A 13,649-nucleotide genomic window follows, 5' to 3' on the forward strand; every position below is an offset into this window, starting at 1 on the left:
AGGTCATGATCTCACGGTCCTGGGTTTGAGCCCCGCGTCGGGCTCTGTGCTGATAACTCTGTGCTTTGGATCCTCTGTCCCCCCCACTCCCCTCTGCCTCTCCCCTGCTCACTCTCTGTCTCTCTCTCAAAAATAAATTAACATGAAAAACATTTTTTTTTAAAAAAGAAGTAGGCATTGAGTGCCACTGTGAGGGATACCCAGGAGAACGCGACCCCTCCCCAGCCCTCCATGCTTTCTGTTCCAGGGGGCGAGGACAGCAGACGACAGATAATTGTGAGCCCAAAGTCAGGTGTTCGGTGCCGGGACGGGCGTGGGCTCTGAGTGCCGGGCCTGACCAGCAGCCCATCGAGGCCTGATAGCAGGGATTTTCTCACAAACTCAATATTACCACTGACGGCGAAGGCAGGGGAGGGGGAGAGAGCAGGTCATAAGTCAAATCTGGTTTAAGAGGCTCTTCTTGTTAGTAATAGTTAAAGGATGCAGGAACCAAAGATCACCGGCCGCTTGGTAACTTAGGCCTCGTATCATTTTTCTTCTTCGGGAGTGGCATTCGACCTTTCCGGTTTTAAGTAAATTTCTCAGTTTTCATTCATCCAGCGCCTCCTCATTGCCCCTCACTGCTGCTCTGAGCTCAGGATGAGGTGGGATGTTGTAACGGGATGTTTGAGCCGGGGCTTGACGGAGGGAAGCGAGCGAGCCGGGCGGGATGTCAGGTTGCTGGTCCAAGTCTAGGGCAGGGAGAGTGCAGGGCGGGGATCGGGGGGATCTGGATGCGGGTCTCCAGACGCCCAGCTCCGGGCCCCACCAGGGCAGAGCTTTGCAACCGTGGCCGCGGGAGCCTTTTCGGTACGGAAGGCTGTTCTAGTCCGCCAGGCCACCCCTCCCCGCGTCCCTGAAGCCTCGGCATGGTCCTGGCACACAGTAGGGACGCAGCCAGATTTCTTTTACTTGCAGTGAAATACACCTAGCATAACTTTTACCATCTTTTTTTTTTTTTTAATTTTTTTTTTTAACGTTTATTTTTGAGATAGAGACAGAGCATGAACGGGGGAGGGTCAGAGAGAGGGAGACACAGAATCCGAAACAGGCTCCAGGCTCCGAGCTGTCAGCATAGAGCCCGACGCGGGGCTCGAACTCACGAACCCTAAGATCGTGACCTGAGCCGAAGTCGGCCGCCTAACCGACTGAGCCACCCAGGCGCCCCCCGTCTTTTTTTTTTAAGTTTATTTTATTTATTTTGAGGGAGAAATAGAGAGCACGAGTAAGGGAGGGGCGGAGAGAGAGGGAGAGAGAGAATCTGAAGCAGGCTCCACGCCGTCAGCACAGAGCCCGACACGGGGCTCGAACTCACGAGCTGCGAGATCTTGACCTGACCTGAAATCAAGAGTTGGACGCTTAACAGAGTGTGCGTGCCGCCTGGGTGCCCCCTTTGACCATCTTAACGAATTTTAGGCGCATGGCTCCACGCCTCCAGCCTGGCTCCACTCGCCATCCCCGAATGTTCTCGTCTTTCCAGATCGAAACTCCGTCCCCGCGCCTGGTGTATTTTCTGTCTGATTTTTGACGACTCCAGGTTCTTCATAGAAGTGGGAACAAACAGTATTTGTCCTCTTGTGCCTGGCTCATTTCCCCGAGGATCCTGTCCCCGAGGCCCGTCCGTGTCGTAGCAGGGGACAGGATCTCCTTCCCCGTTCGGGCGGAATCCCGTGTCGCTGTGCGGATGGGCCACGTTTCGTTCACCCGTCCCTCGGTGGACGCTCGGGCTGCTTCCTTCTTTGGACTGTTGTGAATGATGCTGTCGTGGACGTGACTGTGCAAACATCTCTCTGAGTGCCTGCTTTCAATTTTGGGAGGGGTGTATCCTGCTGGATCACGGGATAGTCCTGTTTTTAATTTTTCGAGGAACTACCCTCCTGCTTTGTACAGCAGCTTTGACACCCCCACCCACAGTCCCCGAGGCCTCCAGTCCTCGTCCTGAGGCTCTCAGGCTGTTTTCTGTCCAGCCAGTATCTTTGAGTGAATGGATGGACGGGTGCCTGTCTGGTTGCTGTTCCTGACAATTTAGTGAAGTGCCCAGTATTTGTAAACTCACCCAAAGCACGAGTGAAACGTGTAGTATCACCAGCCTAGACAAACCCATCCTGGAGCCCCAGCTGGTTCTGGAAGCACATGGGAAGTCAGGTGCGGAGCCCCAGCCCCGCAGGTGGAGGTGGGGGGAAGGGCGGGCGGGGGGGGCTGCCGCTCATGGGCAGAGGAAGCCCGGCCGGCCGGCCGCAGGAGGAGGCCGGGCTGGGCCCATTCTCTCTGGACACGCACAGGGTGGGTGGCTCCTCCTGTCCTGGCTGGCGTTGGCTGAAGCCGGGGTTACTTCGCGTCTGGTGGGAGCCGTACCTGTGACTCACACACACCTCCTGCTCACTTACCCACCTCCGGGCCAGGCCCCGCTGCCCTGAGCCCATTGTGGCAGGTGAGGGTCCTTCTGCCTACCCAAGCCTTTTATGCGTGGCGTCTTCCGGCTTCTTCCTGGGGCCCCCCGCGGGGCCGGGAGACGGGACGCCGCAGTGTGGTGTTGCTGTTGCCAGCTGTTGCCATCGTCCTCCCTCTGTGGCCTGAGGCCAGCTACTGCACCTGTCTGGAGCCGTCTCCTCTGAGCCTGGAAAACGGGGATGAGTGCTGGGGTCTGGTGAAGGATCAGGGTGCCCGTGTTTGGGTGTTGTCACTAGGTGAGAGCTTTTTGCAGGGCGAGGCTCGGAGCCGGGAGATAAACCGGGACTCCAGCGGCACATGGGGGTCTCCTGCCTCCGCCCCCAGACCCCACCCTGCATCCAGCCTCTCTCATTCTGTGCTTACTGAGCACCGTCTGTCTGCTGGCGTGTGTGCGTGTGTGTGTGTGCGGGTGGGTGGGGCTGGGTTGGGAAACGGGAGGCACCGGAAGGTGACAGAGCTCCCGCCCCCGAGGGGCTGCTGCTCCCAGGCCCTGTGGACCCCCCGGCGGGCCCCTCCCCCACCGAGCCCTGGCCTCTGCCCGCAGGATGGTCCGGGAACAGTGCTGTCACAGCCAGCTGGAGGAGCTCCACTGTGCCACAGGCATCAACCTGGCCAACGAGCAGGACAGCTGCGCCGTGCAGCACAGCGACAACGCCAGCCTCGAGGCTACGTTCGTGAAGGTGAGGACCCGCCCCCCGCCGGCCAGCAGCCGCTGTCCCCCAGCCTGGGTGCTCTCCTGCCTGCGGCATCTGCCCGGGCCTCCCGCCCTGGCGAGCAGGGCAGGGCGGGAGGAGGGAGGAGCCCAGGAGGGGGGAGGGGCCTCTCAGGGCCCTGCCCCATCCCCCGCCCCCTTCAGTTTAGTCATGGACAACACTGAGGAGACCGGGATGGAGGGACCCAGGCTTGCCCTGAGGACCTCCCATCCCAGGGCCTCTGGCAGGAGTGCAGAGATAGAGCAGAGGCTGCCTGGGCTCAGGGCCTTCAGAGCCCTCTCTGCAGCTCACGGCAGGCCCCCCACCCTGCCCAGGACGCCCCCTCAAGCTTTCCTGCCCACCAGGGAAGTAGAGCCTAGAGCTCAGAACGGGACCCCGGGGTCTCTGAAAACAAGTGACATCCCTAACTGCCCTAGAAGAGGAAAGTGAGGTTCAGAGTGGCCCACACCCCAAAGTGGCCTGGCAGGGGAGGAGTCTGTGGAGGTGGAATGGGGCATGGGCTCCACTGGGCTCTAGGGGGGGCTGAGTTCTGAGCAGGTGACTTCACCCAGGTCGGGCCCAGTCCCTGAGGGCCTCTGTCCCTGTGAAAGATCTGCCTCTTCGCACGGGGGTGGGGCAGTTCCTGAGAGCTTTCTGGTCGGGCCTGAAAACTGTAAATGAACTAGGCTGTCCCTCCCTCACCGCGCACTGAGAGAGAAAAACAACCACAGGGAGCTTTGGACCCGGTCAGCGGGGTCCCGGGTCCTGGTGGGGGGGGCAGCTCCAGGAGGAAAGGGTTCCCATTCCCAGTCAGGAAGGCCAGGAAGTAACTCCGAGGAGCGTGAATCGGAACGAAATCTGGATTCTGGGGGGGGCGGGTGGGGGCTCCTTTCTGAGGGTTCTGTCTTCACACAGATTGGGGCGTGGAGTAGTTGGGAGCTCCAGAGCCCTTCCGCCCACCCTCAGCCTTCGTGGGCCTTCATGGCGGAAGCTTCTGGCGCGAGGGAGCCGGGAGGGGTGAGGGTGGGGCGGTCTGGTCGAGGGGTCCCGGGAGCCAGGAGCTCGGGCGTCCAGTGGCCGCCTCCCCAGGCAGGGCAGGGGCTCTGCAGACACCGTCTGCCCAGCAGACAGCTCTGCCCTTGTCCCCAGACTAGAGAGAAGGGGGGTGTGTGTGTGGAAAAGCCACGGAACATCCTAACGGGAGTGGGAACAGGCCCCTTTGGCAGACGAGTGATTTGTGTTTCTGGGGAGGATTCGTCATGCCCTGGAAGGTGGAGGGGGTAGCCGAAGCCTCCCTCTTTCTGGCGGGGGGGGGGGTTGTAGAACGCCCCATCAACCTCCGCAGAAACTCGAGCCAAGCCCCACCTCCTGGCTCCTGCTGTGGACCTGTTGGAAAGTTCTGTGCCTTTCTGAGGATAATAAGGACTGGAACGGGGCTTTTCGTACATTAAGGGCCGAACGAACCCCCTGGATTCAGGTGTGACTTTCAGGAACACCGGGGTCCGGGTGACAGGCAGTGACTCTGTCCCTCACTTGACGACTTGTCTTCAGGTGCCCGTGCTTCTCGAACGCACAGTGTGCTTCCTGCCGGGCTCTGGAGGGAAGAGACGCGTGCAGATGCATTTTCCTGGGCATCACAGAGAAACCTTCGACCGCACACGAGGAGTGGAGCCTCAGGGCGCCCTTGGGTGACCCTTAGCGGGTCCCTGTCCTAGCTAATTCCCCCGGAGATGTAGGAGCCGGGCAGGAAGGGGGACATCTGGTGTTGGGGGGCACGTGCTGGGTGCAGCCCCTTTAGGGCTGCTTTCAGAGCCAGGACCTGTGAGGTTGGGTTGGCAATGTGCTCCGGGCTTGGCTCGCTGAGCTCTACACAGTGCCAGCGTTTAGAGGAGACAGCTACGTCAGCCGGCGTCCTCGCCGCCTGGGGACACGGGGATCGGCGAGGCCGGGGGCCCTGCTCTGTTGTGTGGCTTCTCCACCTGGAGTCTCTGTGTTTGCAGAGGTGCTGCCATTGCTGCCTGCTGGGGAGGGCGGCCCAGGCCCAGGGCCAGAGCTGCGAGTACACCCTCATGGTCGGCTACCAGTGTGGGCTGGTCTTCCGGGCATGCTGTGTCAAGGGCCAGGAGACCGCAGACTTTGCCCCCGGGGACCTTGGGGACCTCCAAGAAGCAGGTAATTTCCTCCGTCTTTTCCCTTTCGGGCGGCGCACCAGTCAGGGTCATCCGAAGAAATAAAGCCGACAGAATATGCGTGCATGCGTATGCAGAGAGAGAAATGTATTTTGAGGAATTGGCTCACTCGGGTCTGAAATCCGCAGGGTGGGCCAGCAGGCCAGAGACCCAAGGGAGAGTTTATATTGCAGCTTCGGTCCAAATGCCGTCTGCTAGCAGAATGCCTTCTCGCTTGGAGGAGGTCAGTCTTCACCTGATTAGACGAGGCCCACCCACATTACAGAGGGCGATCTGTTTTACTCAAAGTCCGTTGAGGTAAATGGTAATCTCCTCTAAATAGTACCGTCACAGCAAATAGAGACCGGTGTTGGACCAAATCTCTGGGTACCGTGGCCCAACCGAGTTAACACAGAAAATTAACAATCACGGGCAGAGTATAAGCACACACGTTTGCTGTCGCCTGAACTCAGCACAGACTGACTGTCAGAGCACTGTTGGCGTTTGTCACCTCCTCTGAGAGGCCACTGCCCTGGAGTTGGGACCGAAGGCTTGGGATCTGGGATCTGACAAGTCTGGGTTCACGTCCCTGTCCTAACGTGTATTTTAGGTAAACCGACTTATCCAGACCTCAGTTCGCTCATCGGTGCAATGGGGACAATTGCGTTGTCTGGGAGGACGAGGTGTCTGGTGTGGCACCTGGCTCCACAGACGTTTATCGCCACGGTTCTTCCCTGCGTTTCTAACAGCCCAGGCAGCATGGCGGGTAGCTTGCTCTCAGTTCGCAGACGAGGGCCTGATGCTCGAGGCCACAAGGCCGACACACAGGGGAGGGAGAACGCCGGCCTCCCGCGCCCCGGCCAGTGCCCTTTCTCTCTCCATCTGGTGCCAGTGATGTGCAGACAAGAGGCGGGCGGGGGTACCACTCACGGCTGCCTGCCTGGGCTCTTTTAGCTAATAGATACTTTTTCAGCAAAGAGGCGAGTGACCCCCCCCCCCCCTCCCCAAAGCAGCTTCCAGGGAGCTCCCGGCTGTTCATTCGCCACCCTCCGTTTGTCCCAGGCCGGATGAATCCAAGCCTTGGAGCATGGCTCAGTTACATGGTTCAGGAAACTTCTTGTTTGTCTAATAATCTCTTCCACTGATGCAGGGCTTCCTGGGCCATAATGGAAATAAGCCTGGAAACTTTCAGGAGTCCGCTGGGCCCCAGGCTTGCTGTCTGACTTTGGGCTCCTTTCCTCCTGACTCGGATGCCCTACCCCCTCCCCACTGTGGCGGGTGAGGGGCGGGAAGGCCTTCGGTGAGAGGAGCTCGCACACCTGTGCGGACTAAGGGACCTGTGGTCCCTTAGTCAGGCTGCCCGTCCCGTGGCCGTGTGACCTTGGTGGCTTCATGCTTCTGCGTCAGATGGCCCAGTCTCTCTTTGTGATTGCTCGCGGATGCCCTGGGGCTGATTTCAGATTCTCGTAAAGGAGGGTTGGAACCCCATTCTGGCTCCCTCCGTGACTCTTGGAACCAGAGATGACATTTTCACTTTAAACAAACCCAAGCTATTCGTGCTGGCCGAGCATTTCTCCCGTGTCTCTGGGAAGGATTTTTGTCGATTTACGTCTTGTTTCCATCACGATCTCTGGGCTCTTCTGCTGCTCCAGATGTTTTCTCTCCTGTCTTTTATCTGCTTCCGTCCTTGCCCCAGCCTTTCCCCAGAGTCTCTGTGAGGACTCCCTGCCCTTCCTCCTCGCGGACACAGACGTACCTTCCTCCCTTTCACTAACACTGATCGCGGGCGTACTGTGTCCTGTCACGGGGTCACACAGAGGGCCCACAGACCACTGTTGGCCTCTAACAAAAATAAGTACAGAAGTTGAGAGGAAGCTTTTAGAAACTTTAAAGCATTCGATAGCGTCACTTATGTCCATTTAATTTCTAAACGGGGGCTTCTATGTCTGTATTCTTGAGTTCTTTCTGGCAATTCGTTTATATTACATGTTATCAAAGGATTGGCTCAAAACAAAGGAAAGAGCCCTGTCCCTTTACCACGGAGGGTTTGGGTGGAACACTGCTAGGACATATATTGATTATCCCCGTTCTACAGACTGGGAGATTGAGGCTGGTGACGCCCAGGTTCTGGATTCGTTTGGGGGCAGAAATGGTGGTCCGTCAGGGCCAGGCTTGTTCCCACAGAACACCACGCAGACCTTGACGGTGAAGAAATAGCTCTTCACGGGTCCTCCCAGCAGACGTCCCGGCCTGTGCCTTGGCCTGGACTGAATGCCCCCGTGAGCAGAGTCCCCAGATTGCAAAGGTTCCCAGCCCCCTAACCTAGAAGAGATGATTCGCACTCGAAAGGTCTTTTTCGCAGTTCCTCGCCGAGCAAAAAGTTTGCTTAGGGACCCTTACCGTATTTTAACAGCGCCGAGAAAAGACCGCCTTTGTGCAGTTAGTGTAGGTAAGTTATGCCGTATTGGATTTCATAGCGGAATTACTAAACCGTTTGGTCGTAATGATGTTTATTTTTCTGCCGTGCGTGGATTATGCACTCACTGGGGGGTGGTTTAGAAGATACAGAAAGCAGAAGGAAGAGGAAATTGACATAGAGAGAAATACGGTTTCCATTAGGTCCATTTCCTTTCCTGGTTTTTTCTGCGGTCTCTTTCGGTGTCTCTTGATGTGGGAAACAAAGGCAGATAGACCTCAATTTCCTTCTAGGCTGCAGCCCCTTGGCAGATACTGGGGCAGCAGAGTAAAACCTTTCTGCGGGATTCCCTGCTGTCTCAGCCCTGATGCTTTGCTGGAGGGAAAAACCATCCTGGCTTGACAACAGCTAGGCCTCCGGTGCCCTGGGAGTCTTTAGCAGTGAAAATGTCCCTGGAAACTTCCCCCCGGACTTTACCTCCCCCGACCCCACAGTATATAACCAGCCTCTCCTCATGGTCCCCGGACGGCTCTTTCTGCCCACGGGTCCTGTCCCCGGGCTTTAATCGCCTTTTTGCACCAAGGACGTCTTCAAGAATTCCTTCTTGGTCGTCGGCTCCAGACCCACACCGCACTATCACCCCAAAAACATCATCTCTCACACGGGCGGGATCGTGCCATGGATGCGCTTTGATTTTTGCCCCCCCACCCCCACCCCGCCCCTCCCAGCGCTGACACATAATGCTGTCGACTTGTGATTGAGTTGGGTTCCCTGTCACCCGGTCTTGAGGAAGGGTCCTCGACTTCGGAGGCCTTGGTTTTCGAGGATTTTTAGGGATCCTCCCTGCCCTTGGCTGTACGCAAGCTGAAAGGACTAACCCGTTTCTTCTCTTACCCCAGAACTACCGGTGGAAAACCACCCCATTCGATTAAATTAGGGTACCCCGCCGTCTCCCGTGGCCGTGTTGAATTTTCTGTTGAGTGCAGGGGCCTTGTCTAAGCCGAGTGCTCAACCCCCAGCACAGATGCTCAGACCCGTCTGCGGAATGAACCCAGTGAGTGGCTATGGATGACCGGCGGTAAACTGAGTTTTGCAGGCAAGCTGTAGAAGGACATTCATTTCCTGGGGCTGCCCTAACAAAGCACCGCAGACGGGCCGGTGGGGAGCTTCAGCAACAGAAACGTAGCGTCTCACAGTCTGGAGTCTAGACGCCCCAGAGCAGGGTGTTGGCGGAGGGCTCCTTCCTTCTGAGGCTTCGGGGCAGAATCTGCTCCAGGGCGGGCCTCTCTCCCGGCCGCCCCGGTGCTCCTTGGCCAGTGCACGGATGGCTGTCTCCTGCCTGTGTCTTCACATCCTTTTTCCTCGGTGCGTGTCTGTCTCTGTGTCCAGGTTCCTCTTTTTATAAGGACACAGACCACCCTAATCCACCTTAACTCGATCCTCTGCAAAGACTCTCCTCTAAAGTAAGGTCACGTTCACAGGTACTGGAGGTTAGAGCTATAGTATCTTCTGGGTGAGGTGAGGGGGGCGGGGAGACACAATTCTTGCCCTAACAAGAAGCCTTTCCCAGATGCATGGTTTGGGGGCCGTGACTGCATTTGCTGAAATAGGGCAAGTACTTCGGATGGCCTCAGCTCCCACAGCACTCGGTTGAAACGCTGAACTGATGAAACGGGCGCGATTGCCCGATGCTTATAGGGAGGTAGAGAATTCAGAGTTGCTGCTGAGATAAGACGGGACGCTGTGTTTGGATAAATGCCCAATTTGCCTCTCTTTCTCCCACAGCCAAGATTTCGGAGATTGAGGAGGAGCAGGAGGACCCGTACCTGAACGACCGCTGCAGAGGTGAGGCCCTGCTCCCTCCAGCGGGCCGTGAACCCAGCCTGCGGGGGAGTCCACGCTCATGTCCTTGGGAGTCTGACGTCCTGGGAAGAGCGCTTGGGCTGAGTCAGCTGAAGTCGCTCTGTCGTCCCTGCACTCCTGGGCCCCCTTCCTCCTTCCCTGCGGGCTGGGGCCTGATGGGCCAGGGGGAGACAGGGTGAGCTCACAGGAAGGGGCCGTGTGGGCCCTTAAAAGCTCCCAGCACAGCGCCCCCCCCCAACACAGGCTCTGTAAAGGGTGAACACCACTGGAGGGAGGGCCGAGTGTTACTTGCCTTGTGTCCCCGAGCCCCAGCTGTGTGCCACTGGTGGCATCATTCGCAAATTTAAAGTGACTAGGGCCTGGCAGGTTTGTTTTTCACATGATAAAACTAGATTTGTCTTTCGTGGACCGTTCCGCATGTCTAGACGGGCAAGTCTGCTCCAGAGGTTCATTAGGAAGCTTGCCCTGTGGTCGGGGCGTTAATTGGGAGCCAGTGAAATCACAGAATGATGTGGCCCGGGTACAGTGACAGGCCGCACAGAGGTGGGGTGGGAGGTGGGGGTGGGGTGGGGAGGGCACAGAGCCCAGAAAGCTCTCTGGGGCGTGTGGGAGGCCTTCCTGGGGGAGGGAAAGGCTGGTTTGCAGTGGGTGAGGGGGGGCTGGCCAAGGAAGGAACACTGGGCACGCGGTGTTGGAGACACGCAGACTCGTGTGGCTCACGGGGAGGGGTGGGCCCGGGGCTAGAGGGAGAGGCTGGAGAAGCGGGCAGGGGGCTCGCAGGGCCTGGGGAGCGGCCAGAACTGTGACAGAACGTTTAGCCAGCTGGTAGAGGTCTGTCCCCGTGAGATTGGCTCTCTGAGCACCCGTCAGCTGCCCTGCAGGAAGTATGGTTGGAGGGGAGGTCCCGGGGTCGTGCAGGGGCCAGATCCCGGGGGTCCCTCTCGGGAAGGGAGGGGTGCCACGCTGGAGAGGGTGGGCTCCAACCTGGGGAGCCTGTGTCCCGTGTGTCGTCCACCCTGAGGGCGTTTGCCTGGCCCACAGGGAGCCGGAAACGCCAGAGGCTTGTGGTGGGTGTTTGGCTCCCGGTTGCCCTGATTTGCTCTGATTCCAGGTGGCGGCCCCTGCAAACAGCAGTGCCGAGACACGGGGGAGGGGGTCGTCTGCTCCTGCTTCGTGGGCTACCAGCTGCTGCCCGACAGCGTCTCCTGTGAAGGTAACCATCACCGAGCTCCGGCCACAGCAGGGCGGCGGGGGGCCTCTGCCCCCGTCTCTGCTTGACGCTCTGCACACGTCGGGGCCCCGTTCGTAGGCAGGTGGAGTCCACGGCGCCCGGCCACGGCTCTCCTCCCGGGGCATATACACACCGTGCTGGGAAACGGGGCTGGGTTTGGCGTCTGACCGGGCTCTGAATCCAGGATCTGAGTGGCCCTGGGCACATCCCTCAGCCTCTCTCTCCCCTCCCATTTGGGGTGGGGGAGATAGAGGACAGTGACAGCCTCTTAGAGGGGTCCTAAGGGTCATGTGACTCCAGTGCAGGGCCTGACACTGCTTAGTGCGTTCTCAAAACGAGCGGTAGGGGGCGCCTGGGTGGCTCAGTCGGTTGAGCACCTGATTTCGGCTCAGGGCGCGATCTCGCGGTTCGTGAGTTCGAGCCCCGCGTCGGGCTCTGTGCCGACAGCTCGGAGCCTGGAGCCTGCCTCCGATTCTGTGTCTCCCACTCTGTCTCTGCCCCTCCCCTGCTCATTCTCTCTCTCTCTTTCGAAAATCAAGAACACATTAAAAAAAAAAAACAACAAAAAACGAGCAGTCGCTCTGAAACTTAGCCGGGGAAGGAAACCATTCTTTTGATTGGGTGGTGAGTGCCCGAGACCCCTCCAGGTGCACAGCCCGAATACACGTGGGTGGGGGGACTGGAGAGATGCTGGGAACCCATTTACGGTGCCTTCCGGTACATTCCTTGTGGTGAAGCGCCGGGGTCCTTTGTTCTTGCTGGTTACTCCCTCGTTGCCTCCGTCTGTCCTAGATATCAACGAATGCATCACGGGCAGCCACAATTGCCGGCTTGGGGAGTCCTGTGTCAATACAGTGGGCTCTTTCCGCTGCCAGAGAGACAGCAGCTGTGGGACTGGCTATGAGCTCACAGAGGACAATGATTGCAAAGGTATAACACTCTCCAGTCTACACACCTCAGCTCTCCAGGAATAGATAGAATAAGATAGTAAAGGCAGCACTGGACTCCCAGGGGGGTGTGCCCCCCTGACCCCACCTGTGACTGCCCGGGGCACCGACCCGGTTGTGTTGTTAGTAAAGATTTACCTTCTTATCTTAACGCTGAGTTAATGACAATGGTGAGTTTGGACTTCTGAAAAGGCTCAGAGCAGGATCATTTCAAAGCAAGATGAGAAGTGAATGAACTTCAGGTGCTCACATGTGCCTTCTACAAAAAAAAAAAAAAAAAAAAAAAAATCTGTACAACAGCTGCCTTCCATCTGATTCCAGACTTCCTTGAAGTTCAAAGCTTACTCTCTTCTGTTGCCTAAAAACACGACATTTCTGGCTGCTGGCCTTTCCCCGCCAAGCCATAGATGTTATTTGGCAGATAAGGCTTTGATGAGGATCTATGAGAACATAGTTCTCTTCTGAGGGTTTCCAGCCCTTCAGAACGAAAAACACCACTTGTATAAAAGTTTTGGTTGGGTTACGAGGGTAACTCAAAAGCCAGGCACACCCTCTTGACGTCGCAGGGCCTTTGGGCAAAGCTCTGTTCAGCCCATCCTCGCAGCCTCGCTGGGCGGTTTGGACCCTGAGATCCCAGGGGCCCAGCCAGCTGAGTATACACTTTTGAACATTTGACAGCCACGAACTTCAAAGGAAGGGCAGCCAAAATGTCCGATCATGGCAATCACCACTGTTCATATTTGGAATATTGTGACAACGTCAGAGTGAATGAGTTTGTAGGGACAGTGTTTATTGCCACTAAGATCATTGCTTTATTGTCTAAACCAAACATGCACTTAGCCTAGAGGTTAAAAAAAAAAAATCCCACATACTGCCAGGAAAATGCCTGGGTTATTTAGTATATAACAGAAAGTTTGCCTCATAAGAGCCTTGGTTGGGGGGGGGGGGGAGAAAAAAAAAAGAACTTTAAATCTTTAGCAACGCGAGCACTATTTGGCTAACTAAGGCTCTTTTTTTTTTTTTATGTGACTTCTCGACTGGAATGTTTCGGGTTGTAGTCTGAGTAGTGAGCGTTAGGAAAAAAAACTTTCTTGTGATTTTTGTGAATGTTGTGCGATGCTTCCGGCAGGACTCTTGCTAACAATTTCCTTTTTTTATGATGTACCAGATATTGACGAGTGTGAGAGTGGTATTCATAACTGCCTCCCCGATTTTATCTGTCAGAATACTCTGGGATCCTTCCGCTGCAGACCCAAGCTACAATGCAAGAGCGGCTTTATACAAGATGCTCTAGGCAACTGTATTGGTAAGACGTTGCCGCCAGGGTCCCCCAGGCAGGGCGAGCGCTCGAGCGGCGGGCCACAGCTCTAGAACGCACCGGGCCTGCCGAGCAAAGCTCGGCAAGCATATCCTCAGAAGGGCTGGGAAGCCAGTATGTGAGCCATACGGTCTCTGTTGCAAAGACTCGGCTCCGTGGACGAAGCTAGGGAGCAGCCACAGATTTGTGAACAAACGCACGGTACCGTGTCCCCATAAAACTTGATTTGCAAAAACAGGTGCAGGCCGGGTTGGGCCGCAGGGCTGTAGTTGACCGACAGAATGAATGCGTTAAGGTGGTTTATGTCCCTCCTTCGACTCTGAATTTCGTCCTCTATAAAATGGGAATAATCCTACTACCTGGTTTGGCGGCTTGAGGCAAGGATGGAACAAGATGATTGGGAAATGCCTTGTATGTTAAAGGTTTGTTGTAGAAAATACTTTGTATCCGTGGATTTCATCGAGATGGAAGGGAGAATGAGGGTGCCGGGGGCCTGGGGCGGGAATGTGGGGAGTTAGTGTTTA

General features: G+C 56.8%; 1 protein-coding gene across 2 annotated transcripts in view; it reads left to right on the forward strand.

Moving 5' to 3' along the window:
- Window positions 1–13,649, forward strand: part of FBLN1 (fibulin 1) — an 86,739-nt gene that overhangs the window by 18,958 nt on the left and 54,132 nt on the right. For both annotated transcript variants that reach the window (XM_042993530.1, XM_042993529.1), the window contains exons 3-8: window positions 3,035–3,170; window positions 5,183–5,354; window positions 9,552–9,611; window positions 10,741–10,842; window positions 11,653–11,790; window positions 12,976–13,113. In XM_042993530.1, coding sequence (XP_042849464.1) covers window positions 3,035–3,170; window positions 5,183–5,354; window positions 9,552–9,611; window positions 10,741–10,842; window positions 11,653–11,790; window positions 12,976–13,113 — 746 coding nt within the window. The remainder of the gene's footprint in view (window positions 1–3,034; window positions 3,171–5,182; window positions 5,355–9,551; window positions 9,612–10,740; window positions 10,843–11,652; window positions 11,791–12,975; window positions 13,114–13,649) is intronic.

This window comes from Panthera tigris, chromosome B4 (assembly GCF_018350195.1).
Source record: "Panthera tigris isolate Pti1 chromosome B4, P.tigris_Pti1_mat1.1, whole genome shotgun sequence".
In the NCBI taxonomy this organism is placed as follows: Eukaryota; Metazoa; Chordata; class Mammalia; order Carnivora; family Felidae; genus Panthera; species Panthera tigris.